This window comes from Choloepus didactylus, chromosome 18, assembly GCF_015220235.1.
Source record: "Choloepus didactylus isolate mChoDid1 chromosome 18, mChoDid1.pri, whole genome shotgun sequence".
Classification (NCBI taxonomy): Eukaryota; Metazoa; Chordata; class Mammalia; order Pilosa; family Megalonychidae; genus Choloepus; species Choloepus didactylus.
In genome coordinates, this window is record NC_051324.1 from 27,339,309 (window position 1) to 27,364,797 (window position 25,489).

At 37.0% G+C, this 25,489-nt stretch overlaps 1 protein-coding gene across 5 annotated transcripts in view; it reads left to right on the forward strand.

Annotated features, from left to right (window-relative positions):
• Window positions 1–25,489, forward strand: part of NF1 (neurofibromin 1) — a 357,521-nt gene that overhangs the window by 325,170 nt on the left and 6,862 nt on the right. For 3 of the 5 annotated variants that reach the window (XM_037809844.1, XM_037809847.1, XM_037809845.1), the window contains 7 exons: window positions 1,849–1,971; window positions 2,345–2,475; window positions 2,659–2,759; window positions 3,858–4,000; window positions 4,400–4,446; window positions 5,608–5,824; window positions 7,078–9,219. In XM_037809844.1, the coding sequence (XP_037665772.1) occupies window positions 1,849–1,971; window positions 2,345–2,475; window positions 2,659–2,759; window positions 3,858–4,000; window positions 4,400–4,446; window positions 5,608–5,824; window positions 7,078–7,238 (923 nt within the window). In that variant the 3' untranslated portion in view covers window positions 7,239–9,219. Of the gene's footprint in view, window positions 1–1,848; window positions 1,972–2,344; window positions 2,476–2,658; window positions 2,760–3,857; window positions 4,001–4,399; window positions 4,447–5,607; window positions 5,825–7,077; window positions 9,220–25,489 lie in introns of those variants that run through there. The other 2 variants (XM_037809846.1, XM_037809848.1) reach the window with 1 other exon arrangement.

The following is a 25,489-nucleotide window of genomic DNA, read 5'->3' on the forward strand; positions in this document are numbered from 1 at the left end:
ATCAGGGGAAATCTGGGGAAACAGAGAGGAGGTTTGAACTGGGTCTTGAAGATTTAGTAGATAGGTCACCAGGTACACACAGGATAAGGAAGGGCATTCAAGAGAGGGTGAAGAGCAGGAATAAAGAAAAAAAGTCAAGAAAAGCAATTGGCACATATAGTAAAACATTAATTCCAACTAGATCATGGGGAATGGGGTAGGAAATGAAGGATTAGAAATAGATTGTTCAAGACCCTATGTGTCATGTTAACAGATTTAGCCTCATCATTTTCCAGCAGAGATCTTTAAGCAGGGGAGGGACATAACCAAATTTTATTTTTAGGAAAGTTTTTCTGGCAGCAATGTGAAGAAATAGGAAGAGATTTTTGGCAAAGAAAACCAATTAAGAGATTGTTACAGCAGTCCAGGCAAAAAACGGCAGAGGTCTGCACTAAGCCAAGCAGGAAAAGTATTGGAGAAGAGGAAGCAGGTTTGGGATAGATTTCTAAAGTAGTATGGGGAAGTGGGGAGGGAAAAAGCTATGAAAGATGTTAAAAGTTTCTAGCTTCAAAGACCAGCTGGAATGTGATTCCATTCATAAATATCAGAACTAATATATTTGTAGTATAAGATAAATTTATTGTTGAGATCCTATCAGGACATCTAAGAGGTAAATGGGAAGATGTGTCTGGAGTTCAGGAAGAGAGATGTAAACAAGTGGTACATTTAGAATTCGTTAGCACTTGGGTAGTTGACACTATGGGAGTAGAAGGATATCTCCCAGGAAGAATATATAGAGTAAAAGAAAAAGGAAGCATAAGAAAGTTAGGAAAACTAAATGTACAGATCTTGTGCAATATGGAAAGCATAAATTGGTTGTTAGAAAACCTGAGTTTTTAATCTATTCATTAACGAGTACTGAGCTACGTGACCTCAGGCCAATCACTTAATTGCTTCCTTAGTTACAAGTGCATGAAATGAAGAGGTTGGACTAGATCCCTTTGGGTTGTTAAATTATTGGGCCTTGATAGTTTTGGTTTTGTTATTGATACTTATTAGTATTAATACTTGAGGTTAGTAAAACATTATATTTCTCAGGTGTATAATTGTCAGATTTCATTATTTTGGCTTCAATTCTGGCTTTTAAAAAATAATATAGTCAAAAGTATTCCAAGTTCTAAATGTTGTACCAAGAAGTTATCATCTTTGAATATAAAAAGCAGTAATATTAAGTTCCAAATAATCCAATTTCAATACTTTTACCTTAAATAAGAGGAAGTTATTTAAAATTACTGTAATGCACAATTATAGAAACTCAAAGCTAAGTGAGAGATAGCACTACTTGCTATTTTTGAAGCATCTTTCACCTATCTATTCTTTAGTACTTCAAAGCCCACAAATATTTTTTCAAAGCTTGAAGAAATTAAAATCAACCTTTGATTTTGTCACAATTTGGAAATTCCTCATATGTTAATGACTAATTCATGGCACCAGCAGAATTTCTTAAATTGAAAATGTCATTCAGACATAGTTAATCTTCGCTACGCAACAGTGCAGACCTCCGTATTTATTATCAACAATTTGCTTTCGGTGGAGTTTGGTTTACCTCCAGTTTAGTGATTTTAATCTCAGTTTAATAAGGATCAGTAAGGTACATCCCTACCCAAAAAGGAAAACTGTGTGGCCACACTTCTTTGAGAAGATAGTGAATAAGGGAAGGAAAATCTGTTCCAGGAATATGTTTGAGCTTTCTTTGGGTCCTTAAGTGAAAGCTTAAATACTTTATGTCCAAGCATTTTCTTTTAATATATTCTTACTCATAGACACTGTAGTTAATTAACCTCTGTATTCTGTAACTTTTGTTTATAGGAACAAGGAAAAGTTTTGATCACTTGATTTCAGATACAAAGGCTCCTAAAAGGCAAGAAGTGGAATCGGGGATCACAACACCCCCCAAAATGAGAAGAGTAGCAGAAACTGATTATGATATGGGTGAGAAACAAAGTTAATAATTGATCTAGACCATTGAAAATAAGGTGGGAGATTACATTAAGCCATGTTTACTCTTGGGTGAATATAGAAATTTGCTCTTTTTTGAAAGATAAGCTGTACAGTCCTTAAAGTGACAGTTATCCTTGACACCCTGTATAAAAAATAATCACAAATATAAATTATACAACAATGTAAACAGCTAGCCAAAACTTTTGTATAGGTGAATAGTAACTCTTTATGACATTTATGTTGATGTTTGTGTCTACTGAAAAACTTGCTTTTTTTAGCGGTAACACTAAAGTATGATAAAGTAGTATCCAGTGTGTGTATTCAGTTGATACAGCTAACTGTGTAATCCATCTCTTAACTGCAGAAACTCAAAGGATTTCCTCATCACAACAGCACCCGCATTTACGTAAAGTTTCAGTGTCTGAATCAAATGTTCTCTTGGATGAAGAAGTACTTACGGATCCAAAAACTCAAGCCCTTCTTCTTACTGTTCTAGTAAGGTTTTTTGCTTTTTGAAGTTTTATTTTTTCCCCTTCTAACTTTTTATTCCAATCTACTCTTAGGAGGCCCTTACCTATTAAAAATATGAAAAGAAGCCAGTCTTCTTGTCACCAAAACAGAAAACGATTCAACCACAAAGTAAAAATGTTGTTTGCTTACTTTTTTGTGTCTTGGCAGGCTACCTTGGTAAAATATACCACGGATGAATTTGATCAACGAATTCTTTATGAATACTTAGCAGAAGCCAGTGTTGTTTTCCCCAAAGTTTTTCCTGTTGTGTAAGTATCTCCTTTTGCTTTTAATTAACCTTTGTACCTGTCTTGAAATCATATGCTTTGTAAAGGCTTAGGAAAAATATTACCCGGTATGTTCACTGTTTTTGAGAGGAGAAAGTGAGATGGTGTGATGGTGATTTTAGCTTAGAGACAGTGAGTTAGTAGTAGCTAAGACTAGTTTGGACCTATTAGGCAAAACACTTTTTTATCTTGTTGATATTTTTTAAGTGGTGTATCTTGATGGGCATTGTTCATTTCTTCACTTAGGAGCAAATTGTTAGACTGCTATATTTAAACCAGCATACCCATTTTGGTTTCTTTTTCAGTGGAGCTTTCCTCTTTATCCACAGCTAAGTGAAAGAAAAATTGATCTCCTACTTGGGAGGTGAATTTTATTCTTTATTAAGGGCTAAAATAATATCAGCCTCAAAATGTTAAAACCTAAATAACCTGAAAATACTTGGGAAATTCTATTCCTGATCTAGGCTTTCTTTGTAATGCCATTATTTCTTATTTTGGGTTATTCTCATTTTAAAATTTCAGAATTTTATGTAGTTAGCTCTCAGTTACTTTTATAAGTGGGAGTGTAACTGGGTTAGAAATGATTAATTTTTCTTCTTAAGTTGAATTGCATTATATATTCCATTCCCTGCAAACAAATTTTGCTTTCCTTATTCAATCTGATTCAGCATTTATTAAGCACTGATTAAATTTAGTTTTAACTCCCTGGGTACACATCAACAGATAGTTGAAAGACATCCTACAGCATGTTATGTGCCAGTCAGAAGCCAAACTTGTCTTGAGCGAAATTTCATCCTATGTAGTTAAATATGGTTATATGACAGTACTAGTTATTTTTTTCTTTTTACCATTTTTCCCCTGATGACCAAAAGCAAAACAAAAGACAAGCTGAAAAAGCAAATACACACACACACATTCGTTATAGGAAATTTGGAAAACAGAGAAAAGCCTCAGAAAATAAAAAGCATTCATCCCCTTAATTTTGTCCGATTGTTCTAAGGAATATTATAAAATGCTTTTAAGTGTATATTTTCATTTAATTTTCCCTAAAATGTTCCTTTGTTGGCTTTTATTTTTTAGGCACAATTTGTTGGACTCTAAGATTAACACCCTGTTGTCATTGTGCCAAGATCCAAATTTATTAAATCCGATCCATGGAATTGTGCAGAGTGTGGTCTACCATGAAGAATCCCCACCACAATACCAAACATCTTACCTGCAAAGTAAATAACCATAATGGGAGAAGGATGGTTGACGAACTTGCTAATGTTTGCACTGTTTTAGAATGCATTGACTCTAGAATTCCTCCAGGGAGAGGGGTCTTCATACTTCTCTCTTCATATGCTGTTTTCTGGTTAATTTAATTATCAGATAACTGATAATAAAATATTATCAGTGTTCTGATATCTGATTGACAACTATTTTTAATTAAAATATAGTTTTATATTGATATTTTACGTGAGTTTTAGTCTGCTTTGTCATTCATTCTAAGAGTGTTTTCAGTGAAAATGTTTTCAGTATATGCATAGATTTTAGATATCATAAGCTATACATTTATTTAATTTCTGTTACTATTAAACAATGTCATGCTTATTGTAAGAGTAACATTTGATTTCTTGCAGGTTTTGGTTTTAATGGCTTGTGGCGCTTTGCAGGACCCTTTTCAAAGGTAAAAAAATACATTTTGCTCTGTTACTACTGATAAAACAAAAATTTTTATCCACATAAGTGTGCCTGGTTTAAGAAAACACAATATGGAAAACCAGAATAATGATTCACAATAAACACATTATTTTATAAAAAAAAATTTACAACATTCTTTCAAAAAGGTAGCACCTTTAATTTTCAAAGTATATATTAGTTTTTACCAAAAATAACTCAAATTGTGCTTGATTATCCCAGAAGGGAACAATAATAAATCTCTAATAATAAACCTCTTTAAAACTTTTCTGCCTGCCATACCTCATGTATTTGATAATGGTTTAAAATCTACCTCATGTAAACTTTTTCCTTCCAACATGTTGGGTTAGATCCGTTTCTCTCTGGATATATCCTCATTTGCTTCTATTCGGTTTGTTCTTTGATTTGTATTAGTTGATAGAGTGCTGCATAAATATGTATTTAATTCTTTTCTCTGTATATGGTTTCCCTCTAAATTGATAGAGGTTCCTTGAAGGCAGGACTTCTGTATCTTCCCCCACAGTTCCTAGCACAGAGTTCTGGATACAGGACGTGCTAAATCAATATGAATTAGCTTAATCTTGTTCCAGTTTTTAAAAATTGGGCATTTAGTTTGTAATTTTGTTCGGACACAAAATGACTGAATATCTCTTGGCACGCAAAGGCTGTCCCTAAAATGTGGACTTGAAGTCACAGAAATAGAAATGTCATGCAGGAGTTTTGTAGCTTGATTAACCAGTATCCTTCTGAGACCTTCATGGTGTCTAGTTAGTTGAATCCCTAAATGGCAGCTGGAATGATGATGCTATGCTAATTTGCTCTGTTTTGCAAAATTGGCTAGACGTCATTTCTCATTATTGTATTTTCTCAGGATCAAATTCCATCTTTGTCTGTGCTTGGCTTTCAGTAATTGCAGGTTCAACTGGAAGCTTGAAGTATGAGCTGAATAAAATTCCCACTTATAAGTCCCAACATAGTCTGTAAATATTACTCTACCTCCTTTTTTTTTTAGTGATACAAACAAAGGAAAAAAAACAGTAAATTAAGCCCCAAACAAAAACCAAATTAATCTTTTTTGGCTTCAAAGGGGATTTACAAAAAAAAAAAGAAGAAGAAGGGAGCTAAAATATTTTCCTATTTTCCATTACAGCAAACACAAATCCCAGACTATGCTGAGCTTATTGTTAAGTTTCTTGATGCCTTGATTGACACGTATTTGCCGGGAATTGATGAAGAAACCAGTGAGGAGTCCCTCCTGACACCCACATCTCCTTATCCTCCTGCAGTGCAGAGCCAGCTTAGTATTACTGCTAACCTTAATCTTTCTAATTCCATGACCTCACTTGCAACTTCCCAGCATTCCCCAGGTCAGTAAATGTAATCTTTATGTAAATTTGAGCTATAATATGATTATACCAACATCAGGAATTCCCTTGTTACCAGTTTATAGCAGATTTTGCTCCTTTTTGTCATGAGATTCACTTTGCGTTTCTTCTTTACCTTGTGGCTGATTTGAATTTTGTTATTCTATAAAGCTTTCTACTTTTAAACAAGTTATAAATAAGACAGTGACATGTTCAGAGTGTTCACCTAGCAATCCAAGATTGATAAATTTTTAGAGTTTGGGCAGTGAGAGCAATCTGAAGCTACATTACCCTGTAAGTGAGCAGAACTATAATTTCTTTATTAGATATATTAACATTGCCTTTAGGGCTTCTCTGTCTCCAATACACCATACTGCTTCCAAAAAAAAATACACAAATTACGGTAATACCCCACTTTCCTACTGCCAGCAGCAACTCAGCCTTCCATAGACCGACCTGAAAATCTGGGAATAAACAACCACACAAAAAAGTCATCTCAAGAAAATAACATCTTAAAGCCCATAAACATATTCCATACTGTGGAGTTACTGTTAGGTCCAAGTGGGAAAAGTATACCAATTCAACATGTAACTAGGGTGAGGCTGAGTTAAAAAAAGAAATGGGAAACTTACAGAAGTCTTGGCTCATTCAGTGTCAAGCTGAATGGCTTCACATAACTCAGTCAACCCTGGAGGTGTTATTCTTTACAGAACTGATGCATTGTGTGTATCATGATGACAGTGAGTAATGAAGGAAAGCTTCAGTTATGGTTTAGAAAGGTATCTTTCTGAAATGGTTATAATAAAAAACGATTTTTTGTTTAAAGTTTCATTATCTGAAAAGTTCATTTATGAAACACCTCATTCTATAAGAAGTTACTATACATTGTTCTTTTAAGTGTTCACATGGATCTTCTTTAAAAAAGCCAAATGAAATAGTGTAACTATTTTGTGATGTTCGGGATCCATAAATAGAATCCCCAGTTTATAGTCCCACTTTTGTGTGAACATTAAAAATATTTAGTTTTCAAGATTATGAAGAATTTGGCAAGAATAATATCTAATACATGTTATAAACCATTGTGTAAAATAACTAGATGCAAACAGTAAGCCTTGGGCAACAACAAAACTTTGGTCAGCAGAGGAAACAATTCAGCATTTATTTATCAATTTCTATGTGTCTAGTCAGGTAATACTTTTTTTTCCCCCAAGAAATAAGAAAAAATAGCCAACTTTTTTTCCGTTTGCCCTCTCTAGGATGGTGGTTCTCCAAGTGTGGTCCCCAAAACAGCAAATCAGCTTCATCTGGGACCTCGTTAGAAATGCAAATACTAGAGACCCATCCCAAACCTCCTGCATTGAGAAGCTCTGAGGTTAGGGCCCAGCCAGCACTGTGTTTTAATAAACCCTCTAGGTGATTCTTATGCACATTAGAGTTTGAGAATCACTGCCTAGGGTATACCTGCAATCCTGCCCCATTATCAGTTTTTCAACCATTAAGGCCATGAAAAAACTTAAAATTTACTTCCTTCTAGATATTGCAGTGACTGGATTCTTTTTCTCCCCTCATAAATCTTAGTATGTTGGAGCTAAGAGGAACCATAGATGTTATTTAGTTCTAGGCTCACATTATCGTATGAGATGAGGAGCCTGAGGTTTAGAAGAGCTAAGTGAATTGTTCCATCACACAGGTCTTACATAGAACCAAGGTCTGCTCTTTCTACCACATTCATTACCTACCATGCGTCTGTCTATCATCTCCTGCTCTCCCTGCTGCTTGTCTATCTCATTACTTCTAATCTGCCTTACCTTAGATCCGTCAGTCCTTTTCCTCCATAGAGCTCTCTATTTCTGGGTTGTTATTTGTAATATTCAAACACTAAGTTGACTGCAATTAGAAAATTAGTAGACTGTTTTTATTGGTCTTCCTGTTTTTAAAGTTTGGTTCATTTTGACCAAACTTGGCCTCTTGGGCTGCTAACGCAATGTTAAACCTATGAAAATAATTAGCTGTTTTTATGTATTTTTTTCCACCCAGACTAATCTAATTGTTAGAGAGATTTCTGCCAATCTTTGCCCACTAATGAAAACAATAAAATAATTAGGTTGAGAATTAAGGTACCGGTGCAGGTTCCCCTGCTAGTTGTTTGATCGCTTGTGTCCACTGTTGATTGAACATTAGCCACATCATTTGCTTTAGAAAAAGTCTACTCTACAACCTCTTATTTAGAAGAATTGTTTATAAGAATCAGAGAATAGCAAGTATGGTTTTGCTTACAGTTGAAACCACTAGTGTCGCCCCTAGTAATTCTCCAAAGACGGCTGCTTGAATAGACTACTACACCCTGGAAACCTCTGATTATTTGCAAAAGAAACTGGAGCTTCAAAATTAATATTATTAATTAAGTAGAATCACTGTGTTCGGTTATTCTTGTCTCTTAAGTTGTGTGTCCTTTGGCTTGCTAGATTATTTTACTACATGTTTTGGGGAAAAGAGTTTATCTTTTCACTAGTAACATTTCTCTCCCATGACACCCATTTGTATCTGTAAATTGTGGGTTCATCTCCATGACAGGATCCTGATTATCCATGTGCATAATTACTGTGTTTTTCTCGTTTGCTCTTATGGAATACCTCTTGATGGTAAGAGTTGATACTTTCTTGGTAATTAAATGTACTGTTTCTTATCTTTGGCTCCATCTAATTTTATATTCCTTGTCTACTCATTTCTTTATGGAGCTGAGTTTGCTGATATCAAAGGGATAACAGAAGTGATAAATCTTATCCAGATTCCTAACTCATTCCAGCATTTCAGCTTTGCCATTTAGCTGTATAGACATATCTTATCTCCATTAACCAAATCCCAAGCAGCAGTATTTAAAGGAGTTCTGCTTCACACCCCGACATGGAGTTAAGAACTGAATGCTCTGTTGCCCTTTGTCAAAAGGCACAGGTTGCTGATCTGCACACAGTTCAACTCTGCTGCATACTTTCCATTCGGCTCTGACTGCTTTCTAGATCTTTGGTGCTTTTAAAGCAGGATGGGCCACTAAGCTGCATTTTCTTTTGTCACTAACATTCTCTGCTGTCAAATCACCCAGACAAGGGAATCATGAACCCTCCAGCATTAAACTTTACCTAAAAATTTTGTTGATAATTTATCAGTCACCAGCTTTTGAAGATGTGGTGGTCACTTATCTAAAGAAATTGTCTTTGAAAATGCATTCTTCTTGACAAGTTATCATGGCCCATTTGTTCATCTCATACCCTTAGCACAAGGGGGATTATTTTATAACTCCGCATTTAAAATGTATAAATGATTGCCTTCTGAATTCTTCCCTAGTAGAAACTGAACTTAGCCTCAGAGGAGCCAAAGAACTGTACTCAGAGTTCAGTGAATATAAAATTGTGTTAACTTTGGCCCTTTTAGCCAAATAGACATAGAGCTTTGCCTCTTTAGATTTTTCCCAGATCCCACCAACAGCATCCCATGAAGTCTCCCTGCATCCTCTTTAGATTTTGAAGAACAAGTATACTAGAAATAAAGATCCAGGTGGACCATAGACTTGGTACTTACTAGAAAGAAATAAAATGGATCCATTTCCAGGGTATTGGCGTTTAATTTATACTCTATCAGGGTCTCCTGTGTTTTTAATACTGTAATTTAATTCAGTAGCTTTGGAACACTTGTTATGTAAATGTGTGCTATACACGCCGGGGCCTTCAAGGGTAAAAGAAACCCTAGCCAGCAGGGACTTGACAGTTTTATGCCCACAGATCTCAGTATTAGGTTTAGGCTCAAGCTACTTCCTTTTAATCCATGTTGTTCAACAAATTCTAAGTGTACACAAGTTCTTTGGTTTGAGCTATAAAAGTAATTGTAACAGAGGTTATGGAGAATAACCAGAATTTTGGATATTATTCTACAGAGTTCGTTGTTTACTGTATGCAAGGGATTTTATTAGACCCAGGATAGCAGGGAAGCTAGTAGAACATGACATCTGCCCTCAAATAGATTTCAGAATAGTAAGAGAGGTAAACTGCACACAGATAACTAGCTTTACTTCTTTTGTGATACTTGTTATATTATACATTGTACTATAAAGTATTCTGATGTTTCATAGGGACATTGGTTTGGAAGAATCAGGTGATAATTATGGCAAATGTTTTATAATACATTTTTGACCTTAAAAAATGTGAGGTATGTGTTATAATTTTTTCATGAACAAATAAGCCCGAGACCTATTTTTTTTTTTTGAGATTGTTCAGATACCATACAACTATTCAGAGATCCAAAGTGTACAATCAGTTGCCCATGGCATCACCATACAGCTGTGCATCCATCAACACAATTATTTTTTTTTCAATTTTTAGAACATTTTCACTACTCCAGAAAAGAAACAAAGACAAAAAAAAAGGAAACTCACATTCCCCCATACACCTAACCATGCTCCCCCTCCATTATTGATTCATAATTTTGGTATAATGTATTTGTCACTGTTGATGAAAGAATGTTAAAATACTACTAACTGTAGTATATAGTTTGCAATAGGTATATATTTTTTCCCATATGCCTCTCTAATTTACCCTTTAGTTATAATGTCATACATTTGTTCTAGATTGTGAGAGAGATTTCTAATATTTGTATAGTTAATCATGGACATTGTCCACCACAAGATTCACCATTTTATACATTTCTATCTTTTAACCTCCAACTTTCCTTCTGGTGACATGTGTGACTCTGAGCTTACCCTTTCCACCACCTTCACACACCTTTTAGCACTGTTAGTTATTCTCATTACATGCTACCATCACCCTTGTCCATTTCCAAATATTTAAGTTCACCCTAGTTGAACCTTCTGCTCATAATAAGCAACCACTCCCCATTCTTTAGCCTCATTCTATATCCTGGTAACTTATATTTCATGTCTATGAGTTTACATATTATAATTAGTTCATATCAGTGAGGCCCTGCAATATTTGCCTTTATGTTTCTGTCTTATTTCACTCAATATAGTGCCCTCAAGGTTTCTTCATCAACCCATTTCTTTTAAGATGATTTTGTTCAAACACTATACATTCCGTCCTAAGTAAACAATCGTTGGTTCCCCATCTAGTCATGTATTTATGTATTGAGCACCACTGCCACTCTCTATATAAGGACATTTCTTCCACAAAGACAGAGGAAGAGTCAAAGAAGGCAGAGAGGCAAAAGAAAAAGGCAAGAGAAAGAAAAACAAACAAACAAACTTGATAGCTAGAAGGTGACAAAGGAAAGATAGCATTAACCTAAAGTAGAATAAAGAGTCAGACAACATCACCAATGCCTGGAGTCCCATAGCCTTCCCCTATTCCCCACCCCCACGCCACCCTGTATGCATTTAGCTTTGGTGTATTGCTTTTGTTACATTAAAGGAAGCATAATACAATGTTTCTGTTAATTCTAGCCTCTAGTTTGCATTGATTGTATTTTCCCCCCATTCCCACCCTATTTTTAACACCTTGCAATGTTGACATTCATTTGTTCTACCTCATGTAGAAACATATTTGTACCTTTTATTACAGTCACTAAGCATCCTAGTTTTCCCTGAGTTACACAGTCCCAGTCTTTATCGTTTGTCTTTTGTTCTGGTTTCCCACATGATCCCAGCCTTCCTCTTTCAACCGTATTCACAGTCATCTTTGTTCAGTGTACTTACATTGCTGTGCTACTATCTCCCAAAATTGTTTTCCAAACCTCTCACTCCTGTCTTTTCCATTCTGTCTGCAGTGTTTCCTGTAGAACAGGTTTCTTGTTCACAAACTTGGTCATTGTCTGTTTGTCAGAGAATATTTTAAGCTTTCCCTCATACCTGAAGGACAATTTTGCCGGATATAGGATTCTTGATTGGTGGGTTTTCCTTTCAGTATCTTAAATATATCACCCCGCTTCCTTCTTGCCTCCATAGTTTCTGCTGAGAAATCCACACAAAGTCTTATCAAGCTTCCGTTGTATGTGATAGATCCTTTCTCTCTTGCTGCCTTCAGGATTCTCTCTTTATCTTTGATGTTTGATAATCTGATTATTAAATGTCTTGCGTAGGCCTATTTAGATCTATTCTGTTTGGGGTGTGCTGCGCTTCTTGGATCCATAATTTTATGTCTTTCATAAGAGATGGGAAATTTTCATTGATTATTTCCTCTATTATTGCTTCTGCCCCTTTTCCCTTCTCTTCTCCTTCTGGGACACCAATGACACGTAAATTCTTGCTTTTCATTTTGTCTTTAATTTCCCAGAGGCAATTCTCGTATTTTTCCGTTCTTTTCTCTATCTGTTCTTTTGTGTGTAGACTTTCAGGTACCTTGTTCTCCAGTTCCTGAGTGTTTTCTTCTGCCTTTTGAGATCTGCTGTTGTATGTTTCCAGTGTGTCTTACATCTCTTGTGTTGTGCCTTTCATTTCCATAGATTCGCCAGTGGGTTTTTTGAACTTTCAGTTTCTACCTTATGTACGTCCTGTGTTTTCATTATACAGTTCATCTCTTTTGCCATATATTCCCTAAACTTTTTGAATTCAGTTATTATTAGTTGTTTCAATTCCTGCATCACAGTTGAAGTGCAAGTTTGTTCCCCTGACCTGGCCATAACTTCATTTTTCTTGGTATAGATTGTAGTTTTCTGTTGTCTAGGCATGGTTTCCTTGGTTACCCTAATCAGGCCTCCCTAGACCAGAATGGGCTAAGGTCCCAGAAGGAAGAAATATTCAGTATCTGGTTTCCCTGAGGGTGCATCTTAGAAAATTGGTACACCCTGTGTTGCTTCCGGTCACTGTGCTTTTCTGCCCAGCAGGTGGCACCTGTTAGCCTATAATTCTTGACTGGTGTAAGTTCTGAATGAAAGGCAGGTAGTAGAGCTGGGTCCCACCCCTTTCCTCTTAGAGAAGATAGTTGCCCTAGAGAGAGGTCATTAGCATTTCAGTGGTCTCTCTCTGCCTGTGCTATACCCTTGTCTGAGTCACAGAACTGGGAACTGAAAATGGCTGAGGCTTTCTCCACTGAGTCGAAAAAGGAACAGAGCTAGTCCGAGGCAACCCTCCAGCTCTCCGAGGTCAATCGTCACCCAAAGCCTCTGTCTACTTGTTGGGGATTCATACCTCATAGTGAGCAGTTCACACTCGCTAATTAAAACCCCAGTTGGAGCTCAGCTGAGCTGTATTTGCTTGCTGGGAGAAAGCTTCTCTCTAGCACCACAAGGCTTTGTAGCTCGGGCTGTGGGGGAGGGGTCTCCTGATTTGGATCCGCAGTTTTTACTTACAGATTTTATGCTGTGATCTCGAGCAATCCTCCCAATTCAGGTTGGTGTATGATGAGTGGACGGTCATGTTTGTCCCCCTGCAGTTATTTTGGTTTATTTGCTAGTTGTTTCTGGTTTTTCTTAGTTGTTCCAGGGGGACTACTTAGCTTCCACTCCGCTCTATGTCGCCATCTTAGATCCTCCCCAAGGTCTATTTTTACTGTTTTTTTTTTTCTAGAAAAAAGCCTTTACTTTTTTTCTTTGGTCAGCCTATTTTACAGTTAGTATTGGAGCATGAATTTTTTTAGAGCAAAGACCTATTTAGTTATTCCTTATTTAAAATTAACTTCTTCCACTTTATTTTTGTCCAAGTCTGTCAGTCATTCACTCACTTTGCTTCTGTAATGCAAACCTCCCTCCTGGGAAGTTGGGTGGATCAGCTAGTAATCAGAAGCATTCCTAAACCAACAGTGCTGACAACTGTGTGCATAGAATGATATTTCATCAAAACCGCTCCTCTAAACTTAGACCTAGCTCTGAGTCAGTAATACTCGTAATATGTTTATTGGGATTAAAATATCTCCCTTTTAGAAGAAATATGAAGGTCCCTGCTTAAAATCTCTGAAATGATTTTAATACTTTAAAGAACTATTTATGACTTAACTAGACCTTTATTTGGTGTTTTCTTGACTTGGTTTCCTTCTCTTTGTCTGTTTTTACCCTGTATTTAAGGGAGAAAAGTCCTTTTAAGCTGGCAGTTGTTTATTATAATTTCTGCTAATTTGCCGTCTCATTTTTTAGTTTAATTCTTGATTTAAACGGAAATTCTTGATTCTAAGAAAGGTGGTAAAAACACATTGCTCTGTAAAGTTAAAAGTTCTACCATTTGTTTTCAGATTGTAATGTTTAGGAAATTAATAGTCAGAGTTCAATAACTAAACCCAGAATCCTTCTAAAAGCCAGGGAGTATAATATTTACCCAGTATCTAATTGTATTTTACTGTTTTTTTTTTTAATCTTATGGATATCACTCACTTTTATTTTCTTCCATTCTGTGTTTGTGAAGCTTCTCTGCCTTGCTCTGAATCAGCAGTTTTCATGCAGCTGTTCCCTCATCAAGGTCTATGCTTTACTGTCATATTTGCACGAAATACGGCTTACCCCACGCTCGTCCTGGGCACAGAGCATGAGACTTCATTCACCGCCCCGTGTACACACAGTCTGGCTGCAGCTCCTGAGGAACTTGTAAAGTCACCGTTTCGTAAGATCTGGTTGCTCCCCAGAACTGTGGGGCCAGTGTGTGTCTGTCTCTGTTAGGGAGCTGCTCTGACTCCCCCAAGCCCTGAATTTGCAGTCCCAGCCCTGGACTAACACAATGCAGGTTAACTAAAAGCTCAAGAGTTGTTAGAGATTATTACACGTAATTGTTGATAGTAAATACTTTAGGTTATGCAGTCCAGATGGGCTCTGAGGTAATCTGTTGATGCTGTTGTGGTGGTTGAAAGCAGCCATAGACAAATTGTAAACAAATGGGCATGACTTTGTTCCAATAAAACTTTATTTACAAAAACAAAAACAAACAACAAAAAAAAAAGTTGTTAGAGAACAGGTGTGTGGTTTTGAGGAAATATTTTTTAACATAGAAAATATTTGTTTCCCCCAAATACAAAACTAACCCCAGTGTTTTTTAAGGTATTAAATCTGGCCCTCTACTCTGTCACCTGTGTTAAAAAAAAAAGGAGGGGGGCGGTGATCATCAGTTAGCTCTAAGAAATAAGGAAAAATTGTGACACACTATGTCTAATTTATAAGATACCTTTTTCTTTCTCTTATTCTATAATTATTATACAGAAAGATTAGATCTAAGCAGAAAAAGACATGTTGATAATTGGCAAAAATCCGTTTTTATAATGTTTTAAATTCTTATATTTACTGATATGTGTATCTAGCTCAAAATATGCTGTTGTGTGTATATATTTCTAAATATATATTTGACACATCTCCATAAATGTGTTTACTATAGCATAAAAACAAGCTACAATTACCTTTTCTGCTAAGATTTATTATACTTGTCTAATTTACATTAGGTTCAATAATTATACAAATTCTAACATAAAATTCAGATCCTATGCATTTGTTCTAATGCTTTCAGTTTTTCACTTGGTCTTTCTATTTCAAGAATTAGGAACCTTTTTATTTGTGTAGTAATTATTTTATCTGTTCAGAAAGTCTTCACATAGATTATCTTATCTGATTCTTCTAACAATCCTTTGAAAAAGGCATGTCTGCTATTATCCCTAATTACCAGATTAAGAAATGGAACCAAATAAGCGTTATGATCCAACCAGGACACAAACCTGCATCTTCTGACAGGTTTGCCTTATTGTATAAATAACAAACAAGCCTTCCAGTGCATTTGGTTTCTTATATATGTAATAACCAAGTCTTTTGAGATGTTTGCCTTACATATGTAATAAATGAGTCTTCTGACATGTTTGCCATAGATACACATAATAAACTAAGCAATGCGTAGTCAGATAACCAGCTAGCACTCCTGTGCAAATAATGGGAGTTTGAGGTTATTGTTAGTCTTTCATTTTTATTGTAAAACTTGTCACAGATTACTTAAACCATTTTTCCTCAGCTTCTCAAGAACTAAAAGAGATTCATCCTTTTATTATTTCATGTTGCTATTAGGCTCCAGTTTGGGAAATTGTTTTGGTGTTTAAAAAATACATCAATTTTTAAAACTGTTTTACTATTTGTCAGGCTAGAGCTATATCACTAGTTGTCAAAATAAACAAGTCCTGATACCTGCCTTCAAGGAACTCACGTTCTAGTAAGGGAAATAGACATGTAACTTAAGTAACTAATCTAATAATTCTTTTCCCCGCTTCCTCAATTCACTAAATTTTGATTAATAACACCTTTTATTTAGGATCTTATCTTTGTTTGGAACCACCAGTTTGTTGAAGTCCAGTGCTGTTCATATACTGATGTAGAGAATTTTCAGCTTCTTCTGCATGTTGATACCTGGCTGCATGTTTGACCACAGCAGATCTGTGGGGAAGTTTAAACTAGTAGATCAGGACTGCAGAAGTCTTTAACTTTATATCATTTGTGTAGGGGCCTCTGGGGTTCTGTCACCTCATAGATTTTTGTTTTTGTGCCCACTAAGGGCCAGAAGGGAGATCCAGGGCTTTGGGCCTGAGAGTAGCCAGACACAAATCCTCAGAGGGGTCTCAATGAAACAAAGTTTCTCAATAATTTAAAATACATCTTATATCAAAGCAGTGTGGGTTCTGTATCCATTTGAGGTATCTGAGTAATGATCTTAGAGTTTTTCCTGTAGAATGCTAAGACCAAGTCCTTCGCCAGCTTCCAGAGAGGTTTCAAGATTTAATTTTTGAGGGTAAAAAGAAAGAATGCTACAGAAATTCTGAGAATTCAGAATTATGCTTTAGAAACTTAAATTCAAGGACTAGATACTTTGATCATTTTGTTTCATACTAACTTAGCTTTTTCAAGAAGCTATATTTTGGTGTAAATATAATGCAACTTTAATTTTGTTAAAAAAGCACCCTCCAGGCTTTTTCTGTTAGTTTCTCCTTTTGATCCTTAAAGTAAAACGTCTTTGCTGCAAAATTGAACTTAGGAATCACAGTCATGTCTCATTTACCTTGTAGCATGTGACTTCTAAGTAGGAAGAAAACTACACATGCAAAAACAAGAATTGAATTGATGTGAAAATTGAATTTGAAAGCAGAAGTAGGACATCAACCAAACCTCTCACATAGCACTTTGTTGAGTCATGAAGCTAACAAATGAGCCGTACTTAAACATTTTTAATTAAAAGGAATGCATGCTAGTTAGGAGAATAATTGGAAAATTCATAAAAATAGAAGAAAATAATCACCCATAATTCTACCACATGATAATTACCATTTAGATGCATTTCCTTCCCATTTCTTTTCTTTACATAGTTGCGGTCATATGTATACAATTTTACAGCTTGCTTTTTACCCTTAACTTTTTTTTTTCTTTCTCAAAGAGTTTATTTTTTTAACTTTTTATTTTGAAGTAATTTTGCATTTACAGAAAAGTGTAAAAATCATGCAGATAGTTACCATAGACCTTTTACCTGGCTTGCTCTGTTAACGTTTCGCATCAACCAGGTACACTTATCAAAACCAGAAAATTAACATTGGTACAAAACTATTAACTAAACTCCAGACTTTATTCAGACTTCACCAGTTTTTCCGCTAATGTCCTTTTCGTGTTCCAGGATCCAATCCAGGATCCTACAGTGCTTTTAGTCATCATGTCTCCTCAGTCTCCAATTTGAGACAGTTCCTCAGTTCACAGAGTTTATTAAAATTCTTCTCTAGGGATTATGGCTGTAGTAAAATACATTTGAAAATATAGGAAACTAAGAAATTGTAAGAGTATTTATGAAATAAAATGTAAGAGTATTTTGAAATAAAAATAAGAATTGGCGGAGGCGGGGCAAGATGGCAGACTGGTGAGCTGTATGTTTTAGTTACTCCTCCAGGAAAGTAGGTAAAAAGCCAGGAACTGCGTGCACTGGACACCACAGAGCAATCTGTCTTTGGGCATACTTCATACAACACTCATGAAAACGTGGAACTGCTGAGATCAGCGAAATCTGTAAGTTTTTGCGGCCAGGGGACCCGCGCCCCTCCCTGCCAGGCTCAGTCCCGGGGGAGGAGGGGCTGTCAGCTCCAGGAAGGAGAAGGGAGAAGTGCAGTGGCTGCTCTTATCGGAAACTCATTCTACTGATTCAAACTCCAACCATAGATAGACTGAGACCAGACACCAGAGACTCTGAGAGCAGCCAGCCCAGCAGAGAGGAGACAGGCATAGAAAAAAAACAACACGAAAAACTCCAAAATAAAAGCAGAGGATTTTTGGAGTTCTGGTGAACACAGAAAGGGGAAGGGCGGAGATCAGGCCTTGAGGCGCATATGCAAATCCCGAAGCAAGGCTGATCTCTCTGCCCTGTGGACCTTTCCTTAATGGCCCTGGTTGCTTTGTCTATTAGCATTTCAATAACCCATTAGATCTCTGAGGAGGGCCGTTTTTTTTTTTTGTTTGTTTGTTTTTTTTTAAATCCTTTTTGCTTTTTCTAAAACAATTACTCTAAGAAGCTCAATACAGAAAGCTTCAAAGAATTGAAATTTGGGCACGTCAAGTCAAGAGCAGAACTAAGAGAGCTCTGAGACAAAAGGCAATAATCCAGTGGCTGAGAAAATTCACTAAACAACACAACTTCCCAAGAAAAGGGGGGTGTCCGCTCACAGCCACCATCCTGGTGGACAGGAAACACTCCTGCCCATCGCCAGCCCCATAGCCCAGAGCTGCCCCAGACAACCCAGTGTGACGGAAGTGCTTCAAATAACAGGCACACACCACAAAACTGGGCGTGGACATTAGCCTTCCCTGCAACCTCAGCTGAATGTCCCAGGGCTGGGAAGGGGGAGCAGTGTGAATTAACAGAGCCCCATTCAGCCATCATTTGAGCAGACTGGGAGCCTCCCAACACAGCCCAGCAGCCCAGAACTGCCCTGGGGGGACGGCACTCACCTGTGACATAGCACAGTCATCCCTCAACAGAGGACCCGGGGTGCACAGCCTGGAAGAGGGGCCCACTTGCAAGGCTCAGGAGCCATACGCCAATACCAAAGATTTGTGGGTCAGTGGCAGAGACAAACTGTGGCAGGACTGAACTGAAGGATTAGACTATTGCAGTAGCTTTAAAACTCTAGGATCATCAGGGAGATTTGATTGTTAGGGCCACCCCCCCTCCCCGACTGCCCAGAAACACGCCCCACATACAGGGCAGGCAACACCAACTACACACGCAAGCTTGGTACACCAATTGGGCCCCACAAGACTCACTCCCCCACTCACCAAAAAGGCTAAGCAGGGGAGATCTGGCTTGTGGAGAACAGGTGGCTCGTGGACGCCACCTGCTGGTTAGTTAGAGAAAGTGTACTCCACGAAGCTGTAGATCTGATAAATTAGAGATAAGGACTTCAACTGGTCTACAAACCCTAAAAGAACCCTATCAAGTTCAGCAAATGCCACGAGGCCAAAAACAACAGAAAATTATAAAGCATATGAAAAAACCAGACGATATGGATAACCCAAACCCAAGCACCCAAATCAAAAGACCAGAAGAGACACACCTAGAGCAGCTACTCAAAGAACTAAAGATGAACAATGAGACCATAGTACGGGATATGAAGGAAATCAAGAAGACCCTAGAAGAGCATAAAGAAGACATTGCAAGACTAAATAAAAAAATGGATGATCTTATGGAAATTAAAGAAACTGTTGACCAAATTAAAAAGATTCTGGACACTCATAGTACAAGACTAGAGGAAGTTGAACAACGAATCAGTGACCTGGAAGATGACAGAATGGAAATGAAAGCATAAAAGAAAGAATGGGGAAAAAAATTGAAAAACTCGAAATGGACCTCAGGGATATGATAGATAATATGAAACGTCCGAATATAAGACTCATTGGTGTCCCAGAAGGGGAAGAAAAGGGTAAAGGTCTAGGAAGAGTATTCAAAGAAATTGTTGGGGAAAACTTCCCAAATCTTCTAAACAACATAAATACACAAATCATAAATGCTCAGCGAACTCCAAATAGAATAAATCCAAAAAAACCCACTCCGAGACATATACTGATCACACTGTCAAACATAGAAGAGAAGGAGCAAGTTCTGAAAGCAGCAAGAGAAAAGCAATTCACCACATACAAAGGAAACAGCATAAGACTAAGTAGTGACTACTCAGCAGCCACCATGGAGGCGAGAAGGCAGTGGCACGATATATTTAAAATTCTGAGTGAGAGGAATTTCCAGCCAAGAATACTTTATCCAGCAAAGCTCTCCTTCAAATTTGAGGGAGAGCTTAAATTTTTCACAGACAAAGAAATGCTGAGAGAATTTGCTAACAAGAGACCTGCCCTACTGGAGATACTAAAGGGAGCCCTACAGACAGAGAAACAAAGACAGGACAGAGAGACTTGGAGAAAGGTTCAGTACTAAAGAGATTCGGTATGGGTACAATAAAGGATATTAATAGAGAGAGGGAAAAATATGGCAAACATAATCCAAAGGATAAGATGGCCGATTCAAGAAATGCCTTCACGGTTTTAACATTGAATGTAAATGGATTAAACTCCCCAATTAAAAGATATAGATTCGCAGAATGGATCAAAAAAAATGAACCATCAATATGTTGCATACAAGAGACTCATCTTAGACACAGGGACACAAAGAAACTGAAAGTGAAAGGATGGAAAAAAATATTTCATGCAAGCTACAGCCAAAAGAAAGCAGGTGTAGCAATATTAATCTCAGATAAAATAGACTTCAAATGCAGGGATGTTTTGAGAGACAAAGAAGGCCACTACATACTAATAAAAGGGGCAATTCAGCAAGAAGAAATAACAATCGTAAATGTCTATGCACCCAATCAAGGTGCCACAAAATACATGAGAGAAACATTGGCAAAACTAAAGGAAGCAATTGATGTTTCCACAATAATTGTGGGAGACTTCAACACATCACTCTCTCCTATAGATAGATCAACCAGACAGAAGACCAATAAGGAAATTGAAAACCTAAACAATCTGATAAATGAATTAGATTTAACAGACATCTACAGGACATTACATCCCAAATCACCAGGATACACATACTTTTCTAGTGCTCACGGAACTTTCTCCAGAATAGATCATATGCTGGGACATAAAACAAGCCTCAATAATTTAAAAAGATTGAAATTATTCAAAGCACATTCTCTGACCACAATGGAATACAATTAGAAGTCAATAACCATCAGAGACTTAGAAAATTCACAAATACCTGGAGGTTAAACAACGCACTCCTAAACAATCAGTGGGTTAAAGAAGAAATAGCAAGAGAAATTGCTAAATATATAGAGACGAATGAAAATGAGAACACAACATACCAAAACCTATGGGATGCAGCAAAAGCAGTGCTAAGGGGGAAATTTATAGCACTGAACGCATATATTAAAAAGGAAGAAAGAGCCAAAATCAAAGAACTAATGGATCAACTGAAGAAGCTAGAAAATGAACAGCAAACCAATCCTAAACCAAGTACAAGAAAAGAAATAACAAGGATTAAAGCAGAAATAAATGACATAGAGAACAAAAAAACAATAGAAAGGATAAATATCACCAAAAGTTGGTTCTTTGAGAAGATCAACAAGATTGACAAGCCCCTAGCTAGACTGACAAAATCAAAAAGAGAGAAGACCCATATAAACAAAATAATGAATGAAAAAGGTGACATAACTGCAGATCCTGAAGAAATTAAAAAAAATTATAAGAGGATATTATGAACAACTGTATGGCAACAAACTGGATAATGTAGAAGAAATGGACAATTTCCTGGAAACATATGAACAACCTAGACTGACCAGAGAAGAAATAGAAGACCTCAACCAACCCATCACAAGCAAAGAGATCCAATCAGTCATCAAAAATCTTCCCACAAATAAATGCCCAGGGCCAGATGGCTTCACAGGGGAATTCTACCAAACTTTCCAGAAAGAACTGACACCAATCTTACTCAAACTCTTTCAAAACATTGAAGAAAATGGAACACTACCTAACTCATTTTATGAAGCTAACATCAATCTAATACCAAAACCAGGCAAAGATGCTACAAAAAAGGAAAACTACCGGCCAATCTCCCTAATGAATATAGATGCAAAAATCCTCAACAAAATACTTGCAAATCGAATCCAAAGACACATTAAAAAAATCATACACCATGACCAAGTGGGGTTCATTCCAGGCATGCAAGGATGGTTCAACATAAGAAAAACAATCAATGTATTACAACACATTAAAAACTCGAAAGGGAAAAATCAATTGATCATCTCAATAGATGCTGAAAAAGCATTTGACAAAATCCAACATCCGTTTTTGATAAAAACACTTCAAAAGGTAGGAATTGAAGGAAACTTCCTCAACATGATAAAGAGCATATATGAAAAACCCACAGCCAGCATAGTACTCAATGGTGAGAGACTGAAAGCCTTCCCTCTAAGATCAGGAACAAGACAAGGATGCCCGCTGTCACCACTGTTATTCAACATTGTGCTGGAAGTGCTAGCCAGGGCAATCCGGCAAGACAAAGAAATAAAAGGCATCCAAATTGGAAAAGAAGAAGTAAAACTGTCATTGTTTGCAGATGATATGATCTTATATCTAGAAAACCCTGAGAAATCAACGATACACCTACTAGAGCTAATAAACAAATTTAGCAAAGTAGCGGGATACAAGATTAATGCACATAAGTCAGTAATGTTTCTATATGCTAGAAATGAACAAACTGAAGAGACACTCAAGAAAAAGATACCATTTTCAATAGCAACTAAAAAAATCAAGTACCTAGGAATAAACTTAACCAAAGATGTAAAAGACCTATACAAAGAAAACTACATAACTCTACTAAAAGAAATAGAAGGGGACCTTAAAAGATGGAAAAATATTCCTTTTCATGGATAGGAAGGCTAAATGTCATTAAGATGTCAATTCTACCCAAACTCATCTACAGATTCAATGCAATCCCAATCAAAATTCCAACATCCTACTTTGCAGACTTGGAAAAGCTAGTTATCAAATTTATTTGGAAAGGGAAGATGCCTCGAATTGCTAAAGTCACTCTAAAAAAGAAAAACGAAGTGGGAGGACTTACACTCCCTGACTTTGAAGCTTATTATAAAGCCACAGTTGCCAAAACAGCATGGTACTGGCACAAAGATAGACATATAGATCAATGGAATCGAATTGAGAATTCAGAGATAGACCCTCAGATCTATGGCCGACTGATCTTTGATAAGGCCCCCAAAGTCACTGAACTGAGCCATAATGGTCTTTTCAACAAATGGGGCTGGGAGAGTTGGATATCCATATCCAAAAGAATGAAAGAGGACCCCTACCTCACCCCCTACACAAAAATTAACTCAAAATGGACCAAAGATCTCAATATAAAAGAAAGTACCATAAAACTCCTAGAAGATAATGTAGGAAAACATCTTCAAGACCTTGTATTAGGAGGCCACTTCCTAGACTTTACACCCAAAGCACAAGCAACAAAAGAGAAAATAGATAAATGGGAACTCCTCAAGCTTAGAAGTTTCTGCACCTCAAAGGAATTTCTCAAAAAGGTAAAGAGGCAGCCAACTCAATGGGAAAAAATTTTTGGAAACCATGTATCTGACAAAAGACTGATATCTTGCATATACAAAGAAATCCTACAACTCAGTGACAATAGTACAGACAGCCCAATTATAAAATGGGCAAAAGATATGAAAAGACAGTTCTCTGAAGAGGAAATACAAATGGCCAAGAAACACATGAAAAAATGTTCAGCTTCACTAGCTATTAGAGAGATGCAAATTAAGACCACAATGAGATACCATCTAACACCGGTTAGAATGGCTGCCATTAAACAAACAGGAAACTACAAATGCTGGAGGGGATGTGGAGAAATTGGAACTCTTATTCATTGTTGGTGGGACTGTATAATGGTTCAGCCACTCTGGAAGTCAGTCTGGCAGTTCCTTAGAAAACTAGATATAGAGCTACCATTCGATCCAGCGATTGCACTTCTCGGTATATACCCGGAAGATCGGAAAGCAGTGACACGAACAGATATCTGCACGCCAATGTTCATAGCAGCATTATTCACAATTGCCAAGAGATGGAAACAACCCAAATGTCCTTCAACAGATGAGTGGATAAATAAAATGTGGTATATACACACGATGGAATACTACACGGCAGTAAGAAGGAACGATCTGGTGAAACATATGACAACATGGATGAACCTTGAAGACATAATGCTGAGCGAAATAAGCCAGGCACAAAAAGAGAAATATTATATGCTACCACTAATGTGAACTTTGAAAAATGTAAAACAAATGGTTTATAATGTAGAATGTAGGGGAACTAGCAGTAGAGAGCAATTAAGGAAGGGGGAACAATAATCCAAGAAGAACAGATAAGCTATTTAACGTTCTGGGGATGCCCAGAAATGACTATGGTCTGTTAATTTCTGATGGATGTAGTAGGAACAAGTTCACTGAAATGTTGCTATATTATGTAACTTTCTTGGGGTAAAGTAGGAACATGTTGGAAGTTAAGCAGTTATCTTAGGTTAGTTGTCTTTTTCTTACTCCCTTGCTATGGTCTCTTTGAAATGTTCTTTTATTGTATGTTTGTTTTCTTTTTAACTTTTTTTTTCATACAGTTGATTTGAAAAAAGAAGGGAAAGTTAAAAAAAAGAAAAAAGACAAACAAGGAAAAAAAAAAAAGATGTAGTGCCCCCTTGAGGAGCCTGTGGAGAATGCAGGGGTATTCGCCTACCCCACCTCCATGGTTGCTAACATGACCACAGACATAGGGGACTGGTGGTTTGATGGGTTGAGCCCTCTACCATAAGTTTTACCCTTGGGAAGACGGTTGCTGCAAAGGAGAGGCTAGGCCTCCCTGTATTTGTGCCTAAGAGTCTCCTCCTGAATGCCTCTTTGTTGCTCAGATGTGGCCCTCTCTCTCTGGCTAAGCCTACTTGAAAGGTGAAATCACTGCCCTCCCCCCTACGTGGGATCAGACACCCAGGGAAGTGAATCTCCCTGGCAACGTGGAATATGACTCCCGGGGAGGAATGTAGACCCGGCATCGTGGGACGGAGAACATCTTCTTGAACAAAAGGGGGATGTGAAAGGAAATGAAATAAGCTTCAGTGGCAGAGAGATTCCAAAACGAGCCGAGAGATCACTCTGGTGGGCACTCTTACGCACACTTTAGACAACCTTTTTTAGGTTCTAAAGAATTGGGGTAGCTGGTGGTGGATACCTGAAACTATTAAACTACAACCCAGAACCCATGAATCTCGAAGATAGTTGTATAAAAATGTAGCTTATGAGGGGTGACAGTGGGATTGGGAATGCCATAAGGACCAAACTCCACTTTGTCTAGTTTATGGATGGATGTGTAGAAAAGTAGGGGAAGCAAACAAACAGACAAAGGTACCTAGTGTTCTTTTTTACTTCAATTGCTCTTTTTCACTCTAATTATTATTCTTGTTATTTTTGTGTGTGTGCTAATGAAGGTGTCAGGGATTGATTTAGGTGATGAATATACAACTATGTAATGGTACTGTAAACAATCGAAAGTACAATTTGTTTTGTATGACTGCATGGTATGTGAATATATCTCAATAAAATGATGATTAAAAAAAAAAAAAAATAAGAATTGTAATCTAGAAATGTTTATTTTGCTTGTTCATCACCCACCCCCACCCCAAGTCTTTTTTAATTCAGT